The sequence below is a fragment of the Zootermopsis nevadensis genome, unplaced genomic scaffold (assembly GCF_977971745.1).
Source record: "Zootermopsis nevadensis isolate Lab colony 2312 unplaced genomic scaffold, Znev_1.0 Znev_ptg000004l, whole genome shotgun sequence".
NCBI classification, from domain to species: Eukaryota; Metazoa; Arthropoda; class Insecta; order Blattodea; family Termopsidae; genus Zootermopsis; species Zootermopsis nevadensis.
In genome coordinates, this window is record NW_028259136.1 from 5,192,931 (window position 1) to 5,220,149 (window position 27,219).

The following is a 27,219-nucleotide window of genomic DNA, read 5'->3' on the forward strand; positions in this document are numbered from 1 at the left end:
TTTTGATTCTGTGGAAGTATGGAATGCATTCGCCATTTGATTGTCAACTCTTCAAGAAGTCCAGCGTCACTAAGATGTTACTTGTATGCGCATTGCACACACAGTTTATATTTGCTATTGCGTTTAAGGCACCTAGCGAGTGACTGGTGACTTGTAACACTTGTTGACCCTGATTAGAACTAATTTGACTTGTCCATTCAGAACAAAGTGTACACGACACTTTAGACAAATATTATTTTCGATGGGAGAATCCGTGTAGTATAGTGTTTGTGTTTGTATGGACATTTTTTACACCGTAAAGCAAACATTTCATTCTGCTTCTCAGGTTCTCAGAAGCAAGACCAGCTCGAATTGCTTTTTTTTATATCAGCTGTAGTTTTGAAGCACAGAACCCGAGTGCTGCAAAAATGCAAGGAATCGTTTTTTAGTCGCTTCTCCGCATTTTTCGGTTGGGATTGTTTCTCACGCTGCTCGAGAGGTGCCCTCAGCCCCCTCGTCCAACCCCCATCCCCTTGTCAACAAGGCCCGTTAGGTTTCTTAGAAGAGGGTGATGCAGTGAAGTGGTAATGCAGCCCCTGGCTAGATTGGACCCATTGTGGATGGGAAAGTAGGTTGCACATTATGATTGTTAAAAGCGCTTAAAACGACTGAAACAGATCGGGGCGAATTGTAGTCGCATCCGTAGACATGTGTTAAAATCCTTTTCAATTTATACTCGTTCGTAGCCCTGCTGAGTGTCTATTAAAACCACTCCGTCCGTCTGTCTGTACGCACGTAACAACTCGACAACGGCTAAACGGATTTTCGTAAAACCTGATGTTAGACTTTTTACAATAAATTGTCGAACCGTGTCCATTTTAATTTAAAAGACAATTTTACACAAGGGAATTGTCTTGATGCAAATATTATTTGATTAAACAACATCAAAAAATTGTTCTTTGTAGTGGTGACGCGTTGCTTTAGTGAGGTAAGGACATAATTTTATTTAGGAATTCTGGTTGCCATGACAACGTCCGACCTATCGGTTTGCAAGTGAGTATCGAAATTTAGCGTTTACGAACTGAAAATCTACAGGCAATAACAGTGAAAAATACGCCAGAAATATTACGCTCTGCGGACAATTTCTAAGTTTTTTTTCCAATAACCTATAGGTCACGCGTATTAACGTCTGGATAGTCCAGAGAAAAGCTTAACGTAAAGTATTTGTTTTATATTTATCTGTTACGGACAAAACTAAAATGATATGAACAGGTTTTCATATGGTCTGAATAATTCAATGAAGCAGTGTCCTTGATAATCGAATAGTACACTCGGCTAATGAAAATATATCTTGCATTTTCTGGAACCGGAGGTTCATTACCGTATTCGCAAGAGCACCATTTCTCTAAGATTAATTTAATATTGTCTTTTCACCTACACTTACTTTTTCCGAGTTGCCTCTTCTCGTCAGGTTTTCCAAGGAAAACATTTCTCATCTCCAGCATCCGTCAATTCCCTCCTCCTTGATTCGATTACCCTAAAAATATTTAGTGAAAAGTACAAACTATAGAGAACTTTATTATGTAATTCTCCTTAATGCAGTATGTAAATACGAAGTCGTGGACCCTGATTTGTGCATCCCTAGAGGTGTAGCACTTATGTTCGCCTGAAGGGGCCCGATGCAAACATGACGAAGCCAGGAGCACTAATCTCCTCGTAGTTCAGTAACCTTGATGGTTCGGCTTGTCAGGACACCGTGATAAATTGTCTTTCTCTAGCTCAGGTGGCAGTTAAAGCGGCCAACACTAAATAAAGAAAGTAAGCCTAGTTTTTTATATGTGTATCTCATTTTCTTTATGATAGTTCTTTTTCACCATCAACACTTTCTTTTGCAGGGAGAGGTCCTTTTGTGGATCATGATTCCACTGCTGGCCAAAACTATGGGAACGTATGAAAATGTGAACTTTCAGTTTAGGTTCGTTCTTTGTGTGTGGGAGATCCAATCTTTAAGATGATTGCACTGGAAGACTAGTGGTGCCGAAATTAAGAATGCCTGGAGCTTTACCTTTATTTAAAGACGTCTCTTCATACCATGATGCTTTGGCTTTGTTGCAGGTCTACGTGTACCCGAAACTAATTGGATAATTGCATAATTTTTTAATTAATCCTCAGAATCCGAAGCACACATAAATAATATTTAATAATAAAGTCCGTACCGCAAATAAAACACAACATTTCACCATTACAAAGCTCAATTGATTCTGTTTAAGAAAATAGGGACTGTTTGTTCTGGGAATCATACGAAACCCATAAATTCACTCTGTGGGCAAATTAAATAAGTCATTGATTTTTTAAAAGCAGGTGGTACATGTAGTTACCACTGGCTTTAAAAGGTTAATTGAGTTTATTGCATGTAGCTTTGTTGTTTCGCTGTGCTAGTCGCTTGAGCGTCACTTTCATGTTTCACAAGACGCGAATTCATCAACTGCGTCGCCTTTGAAGGCTCTGCTCTATGATTGATGATTGGAAATTTTGTAGAAAATGATAAATCGGCCTATTCAGTGAAACTTAGATCGAGGTGAAGCCTTTCTAATTAGAATATGTGAAAGAAATTTCATGTCACATTTCTCCTTTAATGGATCTGTGATATTGATAAAGCAGAAAGGCTTGGATCATAATTTAACAAGGAGAAATAAATGTTATTCAGTTTTATGATACTGTGTTCCTGGTTGCCACCGGGTGACCTAAAATGTGCGTGTTCTTAGCCGCTCAAAAGCTGTAACTCGCAGGTCAACACTCCCAGATTACAAATATGTTTTGTTTCCATTTCACGTGTATTGTTATGTTGATCCCAGGGCTGTCTGAATAGGATTTAGTCTAGAGTAGATGTTTACAACAGTGGCGTATCGTCAATACAGATGCGCAATTTACATCTTACATAATTGTTTGGTGATTTTACTCACCGTTTATTTGCTTTCCATATTGCAACACCGAGTGCGACGTATATTTATATTTTATTTAATAATGCGTTTAATTTATAAAAACGTTACAGTCAGTTTATAAGTAAAATTAGGTACGAGCAGATTTTGTATTAGAAGATGTCTGTCTTCTGGGTTGTTGCGCCGTGTAGTCTGGTAGAAGTTCACCGATGTTACAGAGGCAGCAGTGCCTAGAAGAAAGGCATCTTCGTGTTTTTCTTAGCATGAATCAAATCGAAACTTCGACTTGTTAAAAAATTTCCAGTCCTTACTTACTGTGTCAATATTCTGTCGATACAGTCGTTGGTCCATTAGCTCAGAAAATAATTCAGTTTTGTCATAATTATCTCCAGTATCTGATATAAATTTTGGTTTGTACAGTGAAATTTCAAAGAGTAACCCTAGTGAAGTGCTCCGTTGTCATTGGTCTGTGACCGTGCATTTAATATCTGTGATTTAGGTATTTACTTCGGCTGTGGAACAGAAGTGAACAGAAAATATGCATTTTATCTGCCCGGGAAGTGGCTTTGAACAAGACAGATGAATTCGATTAACCCAAGATTTTCCAAACGTTTTACTCATGGATTTGTTTTGACGGCTTACGAAAATTGACTACCGTATTTTTCTTCAACGAAGTTTTCACACACCTTATCTGGTAATATTTCCAGTTTCACATCCCAAAGACTTTTCCTTATAGAGTCTGCGTGGTTTTATTCGCACACTCACTTTAAAATCCCCTCGCGTGTGTTTACACTACTTGTGTACAACATCGATATTAGCATTCACGAATTGGATAGTCTAGGGGCATTTATAGAGCGAAAACGCCGGAATTGTGAGGCTGTGCTAAACTAGCATACTCATTTCCTCGTTTTAAGCGTTTGTACAGCATCGCCTGATGTCTTCAATATTCGGTACAATGACGTTCGTGCTTACAATTAGCAATCCGACGCCTCTCGGCCATATTAGAGATACAGCGAATTTGTTTTTTTTTTACCAGCGCGTTCATTTAACATAGCGAAACATATGACAAATGTGAACATAATAACAGATAGAATATATTGAAGGATTTAATGATTATCTTACTAGGTTTCTGTTTCTATTTCTCGTTAAAACGGTGTTCTAATGATGATTAGGGCAGAAATAAGTTACTTTATTCGGTAGATCTGCCAACGTCTGTTCGTTCTTGTGGTTTTTCAAGGTTCGATGCAAGTCACTGACTCCGCGTTCCTCAACACATGTTCGGGCTGTTGATTTCTCATACATTAACATTGTAATTCATGTCGACTAAACATTCTTATTTCTGTTCTTATTCTGGACAATATAGCCCGCAGAGCAAATTCTTCCACAAAACGAAGTGTAGACTTGAAAATAACATTCATCTAACATTTTTTTACACTATCTTTTAGATCATTGTAAATATTAGGAAGAGAAGTGAGAGGTTCATATGCGAACGTATTCTTTCTGTTGGACTACAAGAGCTAAATTTTCGAAGTGTAATTTAATAATATCAGTTCGATTTTTTGGGGGGTGGGGAGACGATATGCATGAAGTACGCGAAGAGGGGACGTGGGTTAAGTAATCTCATACACTTTCACGGAGGGAAGAGTAATTGAAGGTTGATCTTTGGAAAAAAACCCGAAGAAAAATATTTTGAAAGACGATTCTACTTTGGGACATGCAAACTTCGCTGGGGAAAGGCTGCAACGGTATTGAGTGAAGTATATCGTTCTGCGTCCTGTCCCATCGCAAGATACAAAATTTTGTTTGTAAATCAGCTTAAAGAAATGGGTTTGTGCTTTTAAAGTTTTCTTGTCGATGGCGTAAAAAGTTTTCTCTTACATCGAACATCAAAGTGATAAGTCGCTCTGATGATGGAGGCTGTAATAATTCTTGAAGCATCTGTAAATTTGTAACAGACTACGCGGCGCAATATCCCGGGAGGCCGTCACCTTCAAATTAACATAGGCAAATATGAAATACGTGTGCCATTAACAAGTAACTAGATCGTGTAATGGCTTCCGTTCTTTGTTCTGGAGTAAATGGGTTCAAAACATTCATACTGTAATTTTGACGCTTTTGTGTAGTAGTGAAATTTATTTCATTCAGAAGAAGTAACAGCTCGTGAGTGAGAGTGTTTGGAAGCGAAGCGGTACTTTCTCGAGGATCTATCAAGAGGAGCATAGCAACCGATATAATACGAAAAATCTTAGAGGTAATCTTTACCAACTTTTCTTACAGTAAAAGTTATTTAAATAATGAAAGCTCAGTGGGTGGGACATCTACAATGCATAAGGAACGAAATCATTTAAAAAAAATATTACGTGGAAAATAAAATCTGAAAATACACGAGAGAATAATATTAAAGTGAATCTTTGAGAAATATCTGCGGACTGTGACGATATGAAGTAGATTGAACTGAATCAGTATGCATTCCATTGAGACGTTAATGAACCTAGGTGTTTCGTGAAAATGGGGGTATTTTTAATCAGGTGAACAACTATCATCTTTTTTTTTATATATCTTAATTGCGTCATGTTTGTGTTTTATTGATACAATATTTTTATTTTCCGTCTATACACAAACTTAAAATAATGTTGTTTAAAATTATTTAATTTTAAACAACATTATTTTAAGTTTGTGTATAGACGGAAAATAAAAATATTGTAACTATCATCTTACTAAAGAAGGATGTCGCCTACTTTTGATAGATTAGAAATTTCTCCTCGATAAACTATGTAAAAAATGATGGACGAATGTCTGAAGAATCTTTGTTCTCGTGTGTCTGATATGCTTAAAGCAGATAGTGGCTTCTGCTGTCTCGCCGAGAGACTACACATTCGATATAACCTTCTATTGCACGGCTAGCGAAGGGCATCCAACAAGAAAACAATAAAGGTATTGTGATATTAGCCTTCGGGCCTAGAGTGACCAGCACAAAATAACCGTACAGAATTGTCTCTGATAAAAAAAAAATAATCCCAGTACCTTTTACCCCCGAGACAGCCATTACAAAGTACTTAGGCCTACAGGTCTTTTAGAAACGGTATCAAAGCTTAGCTTTCAAAACTGTACTGACCGCAATTCAAGATCGTGCTATAATGGCGGGAGGACCGTCACGTGATACAACATAGATCCTTTAATCATACTAGATCATTGGTTCCCAAGCAGTTGTCTGCAGAAATGGTAAGGGAAATGTTTAAAATGTTTCGCAGGAAATAATCAATGCCAGCGGATTTATTTATACATTACAAAAATTATACAAAAAAGAGAGGGGGGGATAGCATGGGAGTAGAACAAATAGAAAATTAGTGGGGGAGAAGTGAGGAACACTTAATTTATTGGGGGGGGGGTGAGAAATAGCATCTTATGCTTAGAAGGTTCCCAGGCAATGCCCGCTCATCCTTCTGGTAAGGACAAAATGAAGACGTAGTGACAGCTTATTAACAGACGGCGGAATTTTGATTTCCTTGTTAGTGAATGTTGAAGCAATAATTTAGAAAATTAAATAAGTAATTTAGTGGCCTCCACTCTAAGGGGGTAAATTTTGATTAATTTAAATCGGGAGGGTTACATGAGAAGCATGCAGTGGTAACTTGGAACTTGGGAACCACCTCAGCATTTGCTTAAAGACAGGAAAAAAAACCCATGAAAGCTTGTGTCGAGATGGTCGTTTAGTCATCGTCTAAATAATGTTTAAGGATTCAGACCGTACCGCAAAGAAAACGCAACTCTTCACCATTTCAAAGATTAACTGTTTAATGCTCTTTAATGAAATGATCGCTGCTTATTGTGACAATCACACGAAATACACAAATAAGAAATGCGGGATTATTGAGTGCTGCAGCAGGTGGTACATATAGTTACCATTGGACTTTGTCGTTCGTCGTTTAAAAGCCGGCAGCGTTTCATGAGTTTCAACTAACAATTTCAGCCGAGGCGATGGTTATGTGACGACAAACGGAACTAAGTTCATTCACGCAACAGAACCTGTTGCTACTATTCTGCCACACCATTATGTTGAATAGCCACAGTTTTCAGCGCTGTCACAGGCCGGACAGCCATTGGCCTTTGTCGGGATATAGAAGACTCGTCAACTGTTACCGGCAGATGTGAACTCAGTCAGCGGTGAATTTGTTAGAAAACTTATCATCACTGTTTCGAAGGGAAAGGGTTCCTTCTTCGAAAGTGTGTCAGCAGCGAGATGTAGTCTGGTAGAAGTTTACCGACGTTTCAGAGGTGCTTGATATGGCGATTATGGATCAGTTCAACATTTTAGGATTCATACCACTAGTGTACCGCCACGGTGGTCTAGCGGTTATAACGCTGGCCTTGTAATTCTGAGGTCTCGGGTTCGATTCCCGGCGGTGCCCGAATTTATAACTTGTGTTGGGCAAGGCCGTGGTCTAGGCAACACGGAGTTTTCCTCCCGGGGCTTCCCCGGTTTCTCCGTGGCATCCCAACAATTACTCCATTCACACACAGAAGAAGGCAATGGCAAACCACTTCTGGATCATCTGCCAAGAACGTATATGAACAGGTCCCAGTCCGAGAAAAGGATGGAAGGATCCTGTTCATATGGACCTGTCGTCAGACAGAACACTAAATAAATAAACAAACCACTATTGTGTTTTGACAACGATAAAAAAATTTAACACATAAGTTTGCAGTGCTTCGTCGCTTGTCACAAGCAAACGAGATATTTCCCTGTTTATCCGTATTTATACTTTACATTTTTGTATAAAATTATAATAAAATTTTACATCTGCAAATATTTGTCTCTATACGGATACAAATGATGTGGTTCTCATACCAAATTTTGCGCAAATCAGTCACATTTTACGTAGTAGGGCGGTAACGATTAAGTTCTGTGTGGACAGGGAGTAGGCCCACATACAAACTAATCTTATAAGTCTTGTGCATTCTTATAATTACATCTTATAAAATTAAACAGTTTGAAAACTGTGAACGCGAATTCAGGGTTCGATTTTATTTTCTCGTTCGTACACATGAAGGCGATAATTTTATGCGTTTATAATAGCAACGTTTCACCCCTGTTTATATGTCGCTACGCAGATCTTGTAAAATTTCATAAACATGGTTGAAAATACGAAACAATTTGATCGTCTTAGAAACCTTCACTTCAGGATATAAAGCCATAATGCTTTTCCCATGTGTAGGCTTCTTGGCGTGAGGCGTAGTGGGGATGGTTCACTTTCGGGACAGAACTTCTGCATTGCTGAACACGGCGAATAAATCTTCTAGTAGGTCCTGTTGAGGGCAGATGATTTGCTTTATAAGGTTCTAACGTCCTACAAGACGAAGTGACCTCCTCTTTACAGATCGACGACTCTCAACTTTTATAAATCACAAACTTCAGGTTAAGTAAATTCAGAACTGTAATTTCCACACGACCTAACGTATGATTTAACTAGCAGTCTCTTTCATTTCAGTTATTCGTCGGCTTTAAGACGGAATCGGGTCATTAATACGAAAAGCCACTCACGGTTTCTGATGTAGATATCGATAGTTAAAGTAATATTAATGAAAATTTGATGTTGAAATTATGGACGGAGAAGATACTCGGCTTCTAAGATGTTATTCTTTGTTCCATAGCCTGAGGCCGGTTTGTTAGTTGTCGTAAATGGTAGGATTTCAGACTATCATGGCGGCGAGTATAAATATGTTTTTTTTAGAATGTTATTGTCTGGTACAAGTTTACCGACTTTTCATCACCCTTATGATGGAGGAAACTAGCATCTCTAAAACGTCGAACAACTTATATACTTAATTCGTAATTACAATTTACATTGTATTTCTTCACCGAATGTTGCTAGGCGAAATTTAATTCTTATCTCGTCAAACTGAAATTCATATTTTACAATTGAATCGTACGAGATTATAAAAAAAAATGCTCATCGTATTAAAATGAAATATTAATTTTATATTATGTAGGTTCGGTAACTTGACCCAAAACTGCGTTTTGTACCCGATGTTCCTTGAAATTGGGCAACTCCAATGAGGCGGAATATCTTGCATGTAGAAATAGCACAAAGATAAATTTTCTAAACTTTTGTCTACTCCGAAACGGAGTAAAATTTTACATTCATTTAGACGTAAGGTTTCCACCGCTGATGGAAGTAACCTGAAGATGAAGGTAACAGGTTCCTACGAAACGTTGTTAACCCCTACAAGACCGCACCACAACCCAGGAGACCAAAATATGAACTTCCACCATTGTGAAAACGCCACATTACTTATATGAAATATAGTTTCTGCAACAAATGAACAATTTTAGCTCTGAAGATGGAAGCGTTGTCGTAAACCAGGATAGAATCCAACGCAACAACCCAGAAGACCTCCATATATAAGCGTATTCTTCAGTTACGTTTTTGTGCGGTGCATTAATATTCATATTTCTGGGCTTCGTGCGATCCTGACTCGCGCACTGTCATTAATATACGTCAGACGCGAAGAACCTTGCTGTAGATTTTCATGTTGCCTGCGTCTACCTCACTGAAAGAGCAGGTGGCTGACTTGTTGCACAAGTATTTGCCAGACCCTCGGATCTGGCTCCGTAACACAACACATGGGGGGGGGGGGGGGAGATTCTTGCGAAGTGTCACGAGGCCAGGTCATCAGAATTCCTTCACGAGTAATGAATGAATCTGTGATTTCATGTCAGGAGTGTACTGAGATACAAGGACAAGCATGGCTCATGCGGGATTAGGAGACGAGCAGGAGATCCATTGGCTGACGCGGTGATCACAGGAGATCAGACAGCACTTCGATGACGCACGCTTTGTAGGAACCGGTATTTTCTTCTATGACTGATGTTTGTGTAAATGTTTTGTTTTAGTCATAATGTGAGTATTTCATGGATAGGCTAAAATGCTTGTTGAAGATGTAAGTTGTGATGCCATATAAGGTGGTTAATGACATTTCGGGTAAACGTATCTTCAGTTGAAGAATTGACCTTACGTTCCTCCGAGACTTTGGTAGCTTCTTACCAAAGAAGAAAAGATGTGATTACAAACGAGAGGTCTATACCCACCATCTTTCCAGCTATAAGGAACTCGAAGCTCAGTTATTGACTGTATTTTTGTCTAGAGTATGTACATAATGAGATAATTATTTTTTTTTTATTTTTTTAGTGTTCTGTCTGACGACAGGTCCATATGAACAGGATCCTTCCATCCTTTTCTCGGATTGGGACCTGTTCATATACGTTCTTGGCAGATGATCCAGAAGTGGTTTGCCATTGCCTTCTTCTGTGTGTGAATGGAGTAATTGTTGGGATGCCACGGAGGAAAACTCCGTGTTGCCTAGACCACGGCCTTGCCCAACACAAGTTATAAATTCGGGCACCGCCGGGAATCGAACCCGAGACCCCAGGATTACAAGGCCAGCGTTCTAACCGCTAGACCACCTCATCTTATTATTATTTAGTGTTCTGTCTGACGACAGGTCCATATGAACAGGATCCTTCCATCCTTTTCTCGGACTGGGACCTGTTCATATACGTTCTTGGCAGATGATCCAGAAGTGGTTTGCCATTGCCTTCTTCTGTGTGTGAATGGGATTCCACGGAGAAACCGGGGAAGCCCCCGGAGGAAAACTCCGTGTTGCCTAGACCACGGCCTTGCGTAAATATTATTTAGATTCTTAAGTAATGTGGATTTTAAATCGAATGAAAGAAAATTACATTTACACATGGTTGTTCTCGTGTTATATTAGTGGCATGCGTCAAGTTTAATCAGAATCTGGATTTTCCGGAAACAGATTTTGATACATAAGGCTTTCGCAATTAAACAGCTCAGGTTCTATTTTCTGTGATTTTGTGTCGCGTAGTCTCGTAGAAAATTACTGACGTTTTTGAGATGCTTTTTACGACCACACGTAAACTTCTGTCTTCATAATGAATTCTTCTCTTCCTGAGTACGAGGACGAAGATAGTTCTTGAAACGTTTGTGTTTTCTCCTTTAAACCACCTGGCACGGCTCGTAGCCCGAGAAGAATTCATTATTCTTATTAGTCATCGTGAAAGCTTCAGATTACGTCTTTATCTTATTCAGTGTAGTCTAAATAACACATGTTTCTTATAACAGTAATGTGCATGAGTGCGGTACACTTATTTTGTCTTTGTATATTTTCATACGACTGATTTTTACTGAGAAATTTTTTTGTAATTTAATTGTGGGTTCTGGATGACGTAAGTTTACGATTTCCCGCTTGTCTGATACGAACTTCGTCAAACTACAGGAGTGAACAGATGATCACACCTGACCAGTGGGATCGTCAGGCTGCGTCATGGTACAGTCTCTGGGACGTGTAGGTTATATATAATGATGAATCTGAGAGATACGGTAACCATATTGCAGAGGAATGGAGGCGTGGTCTAGTCCAGCAAGCATGACCAACAATGATCTTCTCTCTTTTTGAGTTGGTTCAAGGCTAGCATCTGCGAGGGAGGCTGTGGAGGTACAGCACTGTACTAAATAACTCGCGTCGTAAACCAAGGCCACAACAACCCCTGATGCAAGAGTTCCGAAACCGGGGTTCTAGAACCATTACATCTCGGAAATGGAGTTGATCTATCAGTTGTTTCAGTTACGTATGTGAGGTCTGAGGTTCTCAGAGCTTGAAGGCGTCGATGTCTGGATTGTGACGCCTTGTGGACTTGTAGGTACATACCAACGTTTCGGAGAAACATACTGTCTCCATTTTCAGGGCTCATAAATGTAAATTATTCATTTAAATCGCGGCGTGTCCCTGCTGTATTTGTGTGTGATTGTGTTTTGCCGGTGTTAAAATGTGTGTTGCTGCAAATTTGTGGTCGGGCCTTACAGGAAGTGAGGTTAAATGGATTTGCATCATAGCACATCCTTCAACTGTTCAGCCTCTGGTTCTACTGATAAAATTTGTACCATGGAATTAATTATACGTGAATCCAACATTACAAAGCTAAAATTCTGCTGTTGTGTACAGTGTTGCATATGCATTCGTGTCAGAGAAATTTACTGTAGTCATTAGTACAAATCTCCTCTGCAAGGAGTAAATACGTTAAAGGGAATCCCAACGGCTTATTTGGCGGGGATAATTTAATTAGTTTGCAGACTGGTCTGTTTCATATAAGTTAATAATTTCCGGCCAGTATGCAACACTATTAGCAGATCTTTTGGAACATAAAGTCTTTACTGAAACTCAATTGAAGTTACGCAAATAGGTATCAAAGTCTGGCTTTGCCGGAAAGGAAAATTCATCCGGGAAAATGTGTTTATAAAAATAGTGATAAACTTGTACAGTCGAGTGACTTCTATTTATTTATAACTTCTTTGATAATTATGTGTTTTAAATTATAATTGGATTAGTAAGGGTAATATTATTTTAAACGACAGGTCGATAAAACAAGAGAAGTCTCGGAACTTGACGGGTAGAAAGATCGCAAACAGTCATTGGACTGGCCCTAAAAGGGTAGGGGAATGACTGCCACTTACACGAAGTGCCCAACGAATATTGAATTATTCACGAGTATCAAATGAAAACTGGGATCCTTCGGGTATTCTAATATAGGTTTTAGAAGACTGTAAAAATAATTGAAAGTTATCAACGAATTCATTCATTCCATCAGATCAAACCATCAAAAACAAAAGATACTAGATAAAGATTGACTGGCTGAAGAAATACAAGGTTCCCAACAAAATCGACGAAGTTGATTTGTAAAAAAATTAAAGATACCGCCCTGAAAGTTTGCGTTATTACTGATTGAACGGACGTTGAATCTTTATAACGACAACCACGACGATGGAGGGACGAAGACCATCTTGAGAGTAAAAGGATCAAACCTTAATGACCCTAGAACGATCATCATTAAGGTCTAGATTAAAATCATCCGTTGGAAGATCTGTATATTTTTGATATTGTTTTCGATGGGGCTAGAATGGCAGCTAACAGACCCTTTGTCCATCCCTCAGATGGTAAACGAGTGAATACGGAGCAGCGGTTGAATGGTATTGACAGCGGAAAACCGAAGGACTCTGAGAAAAATCTATCTCATTTCCACTTGGTCCACCACAAATCCCGCATGGACAGGTCTGTTCACGAATCTGGGCCTGAACGGCGAGAAGATGGCGACTAACCACCTGAGCTATGACGCGGATCAAGTAATTTTTTCACGATAGGCACCGTTAATGAATCTGTGTCTTATGCATGTCTGACGCAAGTTCTCAGTATTGACTCTGCATGGCAGAATGTTATAGTTCACAAGTGCTGCTACCATCAGGCAGCTTTCAGACGCACTTCTGATATATATGTAAAGGTTCGAAATTATTAAGAAATTATTTGCAGTTGAATTTCAGGGAGCCTTTTTTAGTAGTACGAAAAATCATGCAATAAAATACGTACTGTATTGAATGGGGTATGGATGTTTTGGGTTATTTTATTGTAGGCTACTGCTGGACACACAAAATATAGAGGCTGGTGAGAGGAGGTTAGATACTTGAAGAAATTACGTTTTAACTGTACGAATTACAATCTATATATTTTTACGACCCTCCGCTGGTTTCCCTGTCGATAAATCCGAAAAGTCATGACCTAATGTTCTGATGACCGCAACGGTGGTCTAGCGGTCAGAACGCTGGGTTCGATTCCCGGTGGTTTCCGGATTTATAACTTGTGTTGGGCAAGGCCGTGGTCCAGGTATCACGCAGTTTTCCTCCGGGGCTTCCCCGGTTTCTCCGTGGCATCATAATAATTACTCCATTTTCATCATCATTTACACACAGAAGAAGGCAACGGCAAACCACTTCTGGATCATTTGCCGAGGAAACATATGAACTTGTTCATAATGTCACCAGGGGTCGGCTCCGACCCGATGGTACCAAAAAGAAAAGAAATCTGAAATCGCAGTTGACAAACGCGTCACGAAGTGCACTTTGCCGGGCAGTGTCAGATCAATGTCCGATCTGCGGCGAAAGAGCCTGTGGCCATGGTAATGCAGCTTCATCAATAAGAGAATGTCCGGCATGTGTAAGAATAATTCATATTGAGAAAATGTTTGTCATTAATATCGTCCTAATGTGCAGGATAGGCTGACTTGCTCAAATGGACAGGGATCGAGAAGGGACAGTGACTGTTTAACCATTTTTATGACAAATTCGTCTCAGACATTACAATATTAAAAAGGAAAGGATACGAGCTGTTTTTTGTTGGGGGGGGGGGTGGAAAAATTTATTTTAAGGTATTTATTGTAAACGGATCAACAGAATCCTTTTACTAATATAATATTTTGATTTATGCTTAAAATCTCTCCACAGAAATGAAGTACACCATAAGATACTAATCTGTACGAGCATAAACATTTTCAGATATTTGTCCAGAAAGGATTCTTGGTGAGATTTCAGGTTCTCATGGCGGGGAATGTGAAGATGAATATCTTTTGGGATGTTGCGATATATAGTCTTTTACAAATATTTTAGAGGTACTTACTGCCTCCATCTTTAGGATGAATCCCCAGTTGTAGGACTTCTGAATACAACGACGAACGTTTATGTTTTTCGTAACATGGTATTTATTTACCACCAGGGTAACTACAGTGTGTCCTAACATTTCATGTACCCCGGAGTTCGTAGTGTGAAGATTATGAATTACGTTACAGCATCTTAGAAACAGCTTCGCTTCAAAATGTGTTTCTGAACAAATTTTACTTCAGCTCGATTAATGCCATCTCATTACTGTTATCACTCATTAAAAAGGGCGTCCGTAAACAAAGGCCTGTACCATTCATCTTAATCCACATCAGACGGAGCACAAAACACTGAAACGCTAATTTGGAACCAGCAACGCATTGAAAGGAGACGAGAAAATCCACGCGCACCTGACGCGTCTCTAGCATGAGGGGGAGGGGTGACCCCGGGGTGTGGGGAGGGGATGATTAATGAATCAACAACAATGTGTATTCCGCGGTCATATCGATCATGTCGGAGTGTGACAGGGGTGACCACGTGTCGCGTTTGTCCATAGTTTCAGAGAACTATGTGTGAAATCTGAATTCTATTTTCGGTAAAAGCGTACTGTCTTTTTTTATGTAGTCCAGGACGGTTATGGTCCACGCAGCCTCTTTCTTAGGTAGGAGTAAGGAGGAAACAGTTTTGTTCACATTTCAATTCGTTCTACAAACTTATAACATAGAAGTATATGATAAATTTAATCGAAATCCTTCAAGTGATTGTGAGGGTGAACCATCCTAATTAATTAACGACATAATTAATACGTATGAGGCCATAGACTATCAACTGTGTACGTCGTGTGTTATGGAATATGAGGGAGATGATTAAAAGTAAATTAGGAGATTTGAAGAGGAAATTGTCTTGGCGTATTTCTGGAATCTGTCTGTGAACATCTAATTAACTGACTGATTAACTAACTGACTCACTACACGAAGCAAAGTCCTTCTTGAGCAGCTGATTGAGATATTCCTGTCTGTTATGGATCCAGATGTCCATTAACGTGTTAACAAAAGCCCCCCCCTACTAGCGGCTTTCCTGCGCCAGATAAATCGAAGCCGAAGTATTGAGGAAAATTACAAATATCGTCTTATGTTTCTCTCCCATCAATATTTGCGAACTTTTTTATATATAAACTGCCTAGCCATTACAGACAATTACAGTTATTACGCTCAACTGAACATACTGATTTCTATGTAAATAGTTTAATTGCGCATTTGTACTTTATTGAACATAGATGTACAGTGTCTGATGTTATGCAGTGTGTAATTTTCTCCATACTTTTCTTTATTAGGTATGAGGTTTGCATATAAAAACTTTACAGGTGTTTCTTGTGTGCGCGATCTCATGTAAACACGAAGATGGCTGTCCTCTGGGTTTTGGCACCGTGTAGTCTGGTAGAAGTTTGCCGACGTTTCAGAGTTCCTTACTGTCTCCATGATTACACGGCGCAACAACCCAGACGACTGCCGTGAAAACCTCAAATCCCTGTTGTTAACTTCTTTGTTTTACTGTTTCTCGTAGAATGAGACGAAGAACATAAATTGTGAATTGCAAATTATGCAATTTCCTGCGTCTTTTGGTCGGGTCATCTCCCCTAACTTCATATATTCTCCTCAGGCGTTGTGTGTGAAAGCGTTTTCGCATTTCCGCTCTCTCGTACTTTCGTGGTTTAATCAAACTAACAATGTTAGATGAAGAACGCACGTTATAAGGTTCCTCATTATGTAATTCATACAAGTATGAAAACTTCATATCTTGGAACAAAGTTTCGATTGGCTGAGGGTAAACGTGCCGCCCTGAGTACGCACACCAGCCTCGACGCCAACCAGCTCTTCTGTGTCAACCCTTGCAGCTGTAGAGTTGGAGTGAGCTCCGATCTGTAATTTTCCATTACTTTTCCACTTTTCTCTTGTCATAGAAATATTTAAAAATTGTATTGTTAGTTTTATGCTGTTATCAGTACTTATTAAATGTTTATCCCATGTCGAATAGTAAGCATTGAGCACATGGGGTCTTCAAATATGTCTCTAACTTTCAAGAGAATTATGTGGTACCTTATGGATCAATACAAGATCTGAAAAATGTAGTAAACCAAATTGAAATGTACATGATATCCAAAGGCGTTCTTTGCATTTCTGAATCTTCATTTGCTGTCATGATGTACAGAATATTTTATCTTCCCATCTGATACCTAAAGAATGTATAATTTACCTGTTGTTTTGTATGGGAGTGAAACGAGATCTTTTACGTCAAGGGAAGAATAAACATTGAGGGTGTTTAAGAACAGGGTGCTGAGGGGAAATTTGGACCTAGGTGGGATGAAGTACCAGGAGACTGGAAGAAGGTGAATAATGAACTTCGTAATTTCTACTCTTAATGAAATGTTATTCGGATGATCAAATCACGGACGGACAGTTGTGTTGGATTTTAAAATTTAGAGTAATTTTAAATGTAAACATGAAAATTATAAATAAATTATTACATTCTAACAAATTTAAAATGTAATTTTAATAACCGTACGCTTCCAACGTTTTAAACACGAGAAGAAAACACGTTTATAAAATTGTATGACCTTATCTGGCATTGATTTAGGAGGCAATAGAATCTTTAAATAGGCCAGGGCCGCTTGCTTGCTGCTTCATTCCTTCCAATTCATAGTTTATGTCATCGTATTTGATGCTGAACTACGTTTTAAAGGATGTACGACCCAACAAATCTATTGAATACCAAACTAGTTCCATTTTATAAAAGTATCTCCTACACAAATGAACGTCAGTGATTCCTATCTGTCGAGTTGCGTCGTCAAGAACTTGGCTGTGTGCTCTCCGACCCAGCGGGGTCATGCATCGCCCATGTCTGCAAAGTCTGGCGATGTCTGTGGAAATGTTTCACGTATTCCGGTTTGGTCACAGCCACAAAGCGTTGCGAGGTGAAAGGAACAGAACTGAAGCATAACTCAGTTTAATGTACGTGATTGTTCAAGTGCAGCGGAAGACCAATGAGCGTGTCCGGGACCTTCTTTTTTAGTTTTTCGTCTATTAGATTTCAATGTCTGACGTGTTCGGAATTTGATCACAACCATCGCGTGCATGTACTGGTTGATATTTTGTGGAATGTATTAGAACATTTTTTTCTCTTTTACTTCTTATTTCTTTCTTCTCTTTTTAATTTCTACCACGATTATCCACCCAATGCCATGCCCCGTTAGTATCAAATGTGACACGTGCTGAGCCAGTAAGGAGAATAATTAAATTAAATAATACGTAATTCATCGTCTGCGCGTTTTTCGTAGAGATGGTGATTTGTGCCATTTATTAGATACACAACGGTAATGCCTCATTATAAATTAAATTTACCCGACGACGTTATTTCAGACCACAGGGCACCGCATTCCAGCAAATCCCATTCAGCAATTTCTATATGAAACGTCCTCATGTGTTTATGCCCATTTTTGCAAAGGACTCATACATGTGAGAAGCGCTTTTGTCGTAACGATCAAAACATAATTTTAATGATTCTATTAAAGGTATGTAAAACACGATATTAATTATAGTCGATTTAAATCAACCAACAGGCAACTAAATCGATGGAGTAGTACTTATGAAGCTAACATCACGCTAAGCTAAATTCCCGCCATTTATTGAACCATAAGTTGCTTATTTCCCTACAATTTTTCCTCCCATCTTCGCCTAGGTCTTCCGAAGAATCTCTTTTCTTCAGGATTTCCAACTAAAATTTCTTACTCATTATCCATTGCCCCCATGCGCGCTACATGCTTTGCACATCTCGTCCTACTTGCTGTGATAATCATAATATTTGTGCGAAAAATACAAATTACTGAACTATTAATTATGCTACTTTCTCCAGGATCCTGCCACTTCGTCCCTCTTGGTTCCAAATATTTTCCTCGCTACCCTGCTCTTAAACTCTCTCAATCGGCATTCATCCCTTAATTCAAGATACCAAGCTTCACACCCATACAAAACTACAGATAGAATTATTATTAGTCTGTATTCATATATTAAAATATTTACGTTTTTAGACATCAAATGGGAAGACAGAAGATTCTTAACGACATGATGGGAAGAATTCTCAGAATTTAATCTGCTCTTAATTTCCATGTCAAGTAATCTAAATAATTATATTAATTCGGGCGAGGAGCATAAGCACTTCCGGTGTTATATCTAAGGCTGCAGCGGACTCAGGCGTCTCTCGATTTAACACGAAGCACAGTTCTTGGTTAGGCCACCAGCTTTTTTTTCTCTCGATCCTTCCAAATTCATTATTCCTGTCATTTGTAATTACTCTTGTCACTACCGAGTGAAATTCAGAGCTCTTGATGTGAGTAAACTAGGTCCGTGTACCCTAAATTTTAGTACAGGGAGCTGGAGTTGAATGTGGCTTTGAATTCAGGCCAAATTGTGTTCTGTAACATGAAACAGATAAAGACTAATTTGCGTGCGTTCTGTTTGGGTAAATGCATGCTAGTAAGTGTGAAACTCGAGCTGCCTGCCTGTTAATTTGCATAATATTAATTAGGTCTTGCGTTAGCCTAACTTAAACACGTACAGTTTACAATCGCCAGCGACATGTCATGGGCCTTACGTGTATTTCCATTTATCGTGGGTCTAGAAATGATCCAAACGAAAATAGGAACTTCTGCAGATGCAGAAAAGCTTTTTAGTGTACTTTTAATTTATTACTTATAATATTTTCGTGATGTACCGCCGCTTGTTTCGTCGACATGTTTCGGTTTCTATGTGACCATCAGAAGGTCTATTCAAATTACTGCACGTAATTTATTTATTATGCTAACAATTTAAAATGTTAGCAGCGTAAATTTTGTTACAAAAAAAATCGATATTTTCTGTGCCAGTATAGGAGTATGATACCATTATGCCTCTGTACCTTTTATCCAAATGACAGATTTTCATTAAACTCGGTATGAACAGCATGTTGCTGGGAAGAACACCGTGTATTTGAATTCTAAACCATTAGGAGTGATAACTTCTGAGATGGGAATGTGTATTGAAGATGTCTGTGTTCTGGGCTGTTGCGCCGTATAGTCTGGCAGAAGTTTACTTACGTTTCAGAGGTCCTTGGTCCCTCCTTCATCAGGGCAGAAGACAGCCATATTCAAACTCACTGCCGTGAAAACCCCAAATCCTACATTCCTTATTTGTAATCGGGCGTTCCCCAAGTAAAGAAGAAAGGACGAATGTTGGCTGCAGGTTCTTGAAAGGTTGAGAACTCACGCCCTAGAGGGTTGTTCTAGCAAGCTTTCAGTCTGAAGAATCTGAAGACAGCTGATAAGCTAGCTGGCCTGCTGACTATGTCACCTTCACGAACTGTCTGTCACTAGTTGTCTTTCTCAGCTGCATCCTCTACGAATTTCAGTTTGGATGTCTGCAGATCGGAATGTGCGCCTCTAAATCCGATTTGAGTGTCTCGACCCTCTGCTCACTCGACCCCTGCCCGTCTTTGTAATCGATAGTATCGGAATTGTCTTAAATTTAGTGCAGACCCTGGTAGAATTCAATGCGAAGTTGAATTGTGGAAATAAGACCGAATGCAAGAAACGTGCCAAAGTTCGATTCTGTTTAGTGTAGTGAATAAACAACAAGATTTTCGTTACCATGGGGAACCTGTCTAACTCCTTCTTACATATTTTATTATTATTATAATTATATTACTATTATTTTATTTCTATAACTATTACAATCTACCCCCGGAAGCTGAGTGTTGTTTCCAAACGGTCGGCTATTACAGAATCAAGGCCCTTATTACAGACTTTTTTTGTTAAAACCCATAATTACCATCCTTTTACGTTTGTATTGTTTTATTTTCTTGTATTTGTTTGATTATGTAATTGGCACCAACGTAAAAATTAAGCATTTCATTGAATTATTATTTGTTCTCTAAGCACAGATTTTTATTTTCCTCTTGAAACAACCAATCAGGCTTCAATTTTCATATCATAGCACTGACATCATCAAACTTATTTTCACTCGCATTTGTTATTGTTTCTGTTAAAACTCCACACGTTCGGAAAGTAGACAGCGCAGTGTGGCCATATTTCACAGTGCATCATTCACATGTTTGTTAACACGTAGTGATTTATTTACGAAGCCAGAAGTTGAGCATGTACCACAATTAATTTCATTCCGTAATGACGCTGTGTTGCTTAATCAGTTGAATCGGCCCGTAGCAGGGAGTTCGTCCAGCCGGTCCCAGAACCGCGTCTACAAATCAATAGTTACTTTAAATCCACACAGATATACCCAACACATGGCTCCCGGGCACAGGGCGACCCAAAGAATGAAATGTGTGTAAATTATTCCAATCCCGGTGACCGCACGGTCTAGAAACATCTCGATACGTGACACCTACACATTCTGATCGACAGTCGAACTATTCTCGATGTCTATTATCCTGATCATTCTTCTATGGGATCCCATACACTGAATAAGATTTAGATAACTTCAAAAGCCGAGGAAGCTATAACACGAATTAGTCTGTGGCTCGAAGAATTTACAAAATGCTTCAGAACCTTTGAAGTTAAAGCTGTATTAAATAACATTTCAAAATTCTGTACTACAAAGAAAACACAGCACTTCACCATTATGGATATCAGGTGTTTAATTCTGTTCAAGGAAATAGTTTATGCGTATTTATGTAACGACTCAAGTGTTACAGTTAAAATGTGCTGTAATGTCTCACCCCTTCAGAAGTTTAGCGAACTGAGTATTAGTTATTATGGCCCCAAAATGTTCATAATCGTTATCACAGAAACAGCAGTTGGCTCCTGTCGTAAGCTAGCAGATTAACTTCAGCTGTAACTCATGCTTTTATTATTAAGACACATTATTTGTCAAGTAAGATTTCAGGTTCTCACGGCGGTGATTAAGAAGATGGCTGTCTTCTGGGTTGTACCTCCGTGTAGTCCGGCAGAAGTTTACCAACGTTTCAGAGGTCCTTGCTGCCTCCATCATCACCTGATTATGGAGGCAAACGTTCGCAAAGTCCTGTTTATTTTCAATGTAGCTTCTTCAATTTATTAAGCAAACGATCCACAGAGCAATCCAGCAAACGACTCAGAAAACTTTATTCCAGTGATAATAATCAGACAATCACACAGGTGGCCCGTGTTTCACAGCTGTGAGACATTACCGGCACTGTATGCAAACAGCATTACACCAACCCGATGTAGCTTGCCCCGGCTGTGGGCACGTCATAAATCTTGGTGTCAGGATCGTTGAGCATCGGCTGTCAAACGCCGAAGACAAATGACTCAGGCTACCCGCGCAGCACTCTCCTCCGGGCTGAAAGTTGTTTTCTTCACACGTCCGCCCATAGCGACAATATTGTAGTGAAGAATATGTAACATTCCTAACCAAACCGTCAGGCTGCATTGAAACACGTTTTTAAATGTTCCGGAATCGACCACCGTGTCCTATAAGTGGCTGTGGCTATAAATATTCACCAATTCGCATTTTTTACTGCGTGTAGTAACCTGAAGAGAGCGTAAGAATCTGGTGAATTTACGATAGTGAATCCAAAAGTAGTGATCTGGGAGGCGCTAGTTTCGAATCTCGGCCGCGGTCAAGTTTTGATTAGCGGAATAACGCGATAAAATAGATGACTGTCTTCTGGGATGCAGCGCCGTGTAGTCTGGTACAAGTTTACCAACATTTTAGAAGTCCATGCTGCCTCCATCATTCATCGTCCTGGTGAGAGGGGGCAAGGTCCCCTGGAATTTCTACCAGACTACACGCAGAAGACAGCCATCTCTGCAATCACCGCCGTGAAAAGTCAAATCTTACCATAAAGTAGATTACATATGCCAAAATCAAATCTTTCAAATTCTGTTAATTATTTTGTTTTTCATTTAAAAACGCCCAAAACAAACGTAGAATGATACGACAATTAATAATGACTTATAAAGGATATGTAAGTTACAGTTCAAAAATAATAAGATGGTAAAGTTGCGTCATATTGTGATATAATAAGTATATATTAAATCTTGTCCGTCTAATCACAATAATTCTTATTAAATATTAAAATATTACAATTAGGAACTGAAACATGTCGTGAAACATGAAAAATGATGGTCTAATGTAAAATCGAATATTTTGATAAAGAACATCATTTAATATTTTAAATATTTTAAATGTTAATTATTGTAATATTTTAATATTTAATAAGAATTATTGTGATTAGACGGACAAGATTTAATATATACTTAATATATATTCAAAAATAATGTTGAAGCTGTAAATCCTTAGGTATTTGTTACGACGCCTTGGACGGAGGATTTACCCATCGTAGAACATCTACCTATATAAGACAATGTAATACAGGATAACACGGATGTGATGTGTTCCTCAAGCTGGATTCTAACCCGTGACTCCTGTGGTCCAAGGCCACACGCACCTTTGATCGAACCGTAACTGCAGTCGGCTTTTTATTTTTACTGTGTTCACTGCAAAGGTAATTCCGTCAGCGAAACATTTCATGTTACAGTAAACATACTGTGGCATTCATCATCCGCATAATACACTGTCACAGTCATTTAGAAATATAAAGGTCTACAAAGGACAAAATCCAGGAGCACAGTGGCAGGTACAGTCTCTGTATCTAACAGTGTAACCATTTTTCCGGTAATCGAAATAGCGAATGAACGGAAACGCGTAGGAAGGTGGGCGACCAGTCATTTGACAGCCAACTTTGTTAGTGTTATTCAGAAAAAAAATAAAGGAATTGCTATCATACTTATGAAAGTTGCTATAAAAATGATCACACAGTCACGTGTTAATACGTTACAAAATATATGCATAGTGTTACAATTCTGGATCGTTAACTATAATTTGATATTTGCCATTGACGTCAGAGTTATCTGATGTCAGTGAACTTTGACCTCCGACACAGTAGCCCCTGCCAACAACTTCCTAAACATGATTTCTTGATGACTGTTTTCTGGGTTATAGCGCCGTGTAGTCTGGTAGAAATTTACCAACGTTTTAGAGGTCCTTGATGTATCATACGTCGCGGCATCCGAGAAGACGGCCATATTCATACTCGGCTCCGTGGAGAACCTGAAATCTCATCATTAAAAAGGTCCCTGCGATAAGGTTAACACTTAACACACTTATGTCTGTGCTAATGACTTTGCTTTTTGTTCCAGGCCGTGTGGAAGGATGTCTGTTAATCGGTTATGTTCCAGTGGTCCTGGCACCGGACATGCTGACTTCGACAAAACTACCGACATGTTTAAATGTCGTGGTATCGATGAGTAAAATATGGAACTAATATCTGTGGATGTAGGACACCGAGAAATCTATTCGGTGAGGCTACGTTCTACATAGAATGACCTGTCCCAACTTCGGATAAAAATCACAGATTTTTTCAACAGTATGGTTGGTATTTTTGTTTAAATTAAGTTGAAGTCTTTGCTCTGATTCATTTCAAGATGTTTATGATTTTAATAATATCCACATTATCTTTGTAAATTGTTTTCTGCCCGCACATACGTCATGTTTTTAAATAATGCGTTTGTGTAGATGATTATGAAAATGTACTGCCTACATCCGTTTAGCCTGTCCGTCTTCATGGTCTCAAATAACAGGACTCAAACTACCAGACCGATTTCTTTTAAATTTGGCATGACACACCTATATAAAAATTATAAAACAAATTCGATTTGAGCTAGTTCTATTTTAAGAACCGCTTTGCTGTGTTACGTTTCTGTTTTGATTTCGATGTAGGAAATAAACTAAACTTGAAATGTGAGTCTCCTATTATGCATATACGTATTAACACATAAATTATATTAGCATTAATTAATTTTAACAAGCACTTTAGTCAGGGATTAAATTAACCATCACTTTTGCAATTCGACTGTTTAATCTTTTGAGCATTTTTTTTCCCCCAGAACGCTTTATAATCAAAATTCTAAGCTCCTTTCCTGTTTTTACCATTTGAACTATTTAACTGTCGCATTGTAATCCTGTGAAAATAGACGACTCAAATACTACACTGTATGTACAAATGAAGCTCATTCTTCTCCAAACGTAGTATAACATATAGCAATTAAATGGGTCGTATCCTTTCTAATAACACATTTAGAATTTAAATTATTGTAAATAAATAGCGTATAGCACAATTTATTAATGTTTTAAATGGAGCTAGCAAAGAGTCGAGCACTTGTTTTTGTGATACGCTCACAGCTTCTCTAAGGACCAGATTATATCTGAGCTCTTTGTCATATTTTTGCAATTAAAGCTCTGCCCAAAAAGGAAAAGATTATATGTGACATCCACAGCGAAGAGTCTGTAAAATTAGGCTATTGTTAATGCTTCGGAAAGTAGGTGATAAGCTTACAATTTCTATTACTATTTAATCCTATTGTGGTAAATCGATACGACCCAATTACGATATAGAAAGGTCGCAGATCTTTACAATTCTCTCCATTCTGTGGAATCATGGTAGTTAAAGCTACTGACGAAATGTTTCTACAAGTCGGAGAATGTCATCGGGGCATAAAAGCTTCAAATCACATTGCAGAAACTTAAACAAAATGGTTCAATATTCGCCGATAGCGTCGCTAAAAATAATGGGAACGGTTAACGCCATATTCGACGTGGCGTAACGGAATGAAAACTGGGACTGATGATTCCACTCAAAAGAGGAGACAATGTGTCCTACCAGTTGTGATCCTCTGTGAAAAGGGTGGCAAGGAAAATTGTCGCCGGGTCTAGCAAGGGGTGAATTCGATGGAGCAGGGGAGGGGGGTGGAATTTAATACCTTAGGCAGGTGTGACCTTAACTCTACTTATAAAAAATTTGAACTGTAAGGGCTTTGGATTCACATAACCCATTTTATATATCTGATTGGAATCTTTGTTATACACCTCTGTGAATGGCAAAGAGAAGCTAGCTCCCACCTGGACTCTACGAATACGCTCAGTTGTTTTAAACTATAAAAAAAAGAGGAAGTGAAGCGAATTTGGGAAGTTTAGAAAACGGGGTCCAAACGGATCCAGCATCTGGTACCCTTTCTAATGGGGAAGAAATAAAATAGGATGAGGAAATAAGCATTGGGGTGAATGGGGGTTTGCTTTTTAGGGATGTTGTGTACACGTAGGACGGTGGGGATGTGAAGCATTGCTAGGGGTTGCAGACTTCCCTTTTTTTATCAGTCTACATACATGGTGGAGACGCGATCTGAAGCTGGAAACTAAAAAAATCCTTCTCCGTTCTGGAGAACGTTCTTTTAATATTGTATATAGCTTCTGATGATTATAGAAACTTGAAAGTAACATTTTATCTTTACATGCATATCCCTTTCATGTCCCTTCTAAATCATAATTCTTAATAAACTTGTCGTCCGTCGTTATGGACAAAATTCTGAGCTCCTGACACCTTCGTTGAATAAACCACAAAAAAGAACGAAGACGTATCGAAAGAATTAAAGACAAACCCCTTATTGGACATTGATTTTAAATATAAAGTAAGCATAATTGGATTAATCGTGTTGGCAGAATGCAAAAAAGGCAGATATATCGAATTATTAAAAATTACAACATTAACGCATCGAAGACGAACTTCAGAGAGTCTGGACGATTGAAGCCTAAACGATTGAACAAATCGCCTAGTTCCTTGAAAACCGTGTGATGATGATCAGTCTGGATAGATGATTCCCGAACCAAGATTCAAACCTCTGAACATGAGGATAACGTTTAGTGTAACCTTTCAAGTCTGATAGTGACGCCTAACTGTGACAGTGGGTGTCTTCCCTGTATCAGTCTGTGTGTGTAGACATGCTACTAGCACATTCTCTTGCTGATGTAGACTATTATTAATAGAAAGTAAACATTACGCAATTTCACCAACAGCATGTCCAGTGGCTCAGGTAATCTTCCATACAAACATTGGTTAGAGGCTGGAAACCAGCCCTGCCATCTCCTTGGATTTGAAACACGCGAGTCAATTTAATGAATTTTTTTGATTTTAAATAAATGTCGTGTGAGTGAACTGCTTCAGGGCACTAGGAGGAGAAGAGCAGACGCGATCCTAACAGCGTCTGGAGACGACTGTCCCCTGGGATACTGCCATGTAGTCTCGTGCAAATTTCAATCTCAGAAACTACACGGCGCATCATTCCAAAAGACAGTCTCCATACTCACCGCCGTGAAAACCTGAAATATTACTAATAAATTCAGTTTATTCACGTACAATTTATTTAACAACGCTCAGATTATATAAGATCATTAATGAATAATTAATTGAAAAGTATGTGGAAGAAAGTATCGTAATTCAAGGGACTGTTATGGCATTCGGCTGGAGGAACTGAGTAAAACTAGGAACAACACCCCAAAATTCTGGTGTTTGTATGTTATCTAGGGGTACACTGTCGTGGACCCACGTCCGTAAACACGAAGACTGTGGAAATAAATTTCTACCCCCGACAGGATTCGAACGTTCTTGCGTGTGCATCTTCCCTAGTCGGCTGAAATTCAATCCAGCTTGAAGCACCTGTCATAATATTAATTCCAACATTTCGTACAAATAAAATACCGATACGAATATAATTAAATAATCGTTTAAGTTATATGCATGAATATTTAAAGTATTTAATAATTTTCAATTGAAGTAAAGTCTTTACAGGGTAGGACTGGAATAAAATAAAATCTCTCAATGCTGGCTTAAATACTCTTTGTGCCATAAATTATATTATTTGAAAAAATTAATAGATGGTA

The 27,219-nt window shown here is 38.7% G+C and overlaps 1 protein-coding gene across 2 annotated transcripts in view; it reads left to right on the forward strand.

Moving 5' to 3' along the window:
• LOC110829159 (neuropeptide CCHamide-1 receptor-like) overlaps positions 1-24,250 on the forward strand; it is an 82,075-nt gene extending 57,825 nt beyond the window's left edge. The window contains exon 3 of one of the 2 annotated variants that reach the window (XR_015533662.1): positions 1,875-3,364. Coding sequence is in view for 1 of the 2 variants with exons in the window: in XM_087342962.1 (XP_087199088.1) it covers positions 23,646-23,757 (112 nt within the window). In the remaining variant the exon portion in view is untranslated. Of the gene's footprint in view, positions 1-1,874; positions 3,365-23,645 lie in introns of those variants that run through there. The other variant, XM_087342962.1, reaches the window with a different exon arrangement.
• The last annotated feature ends 2,969 nt before the right edge of the window (positions 24,251-27,219 follow it).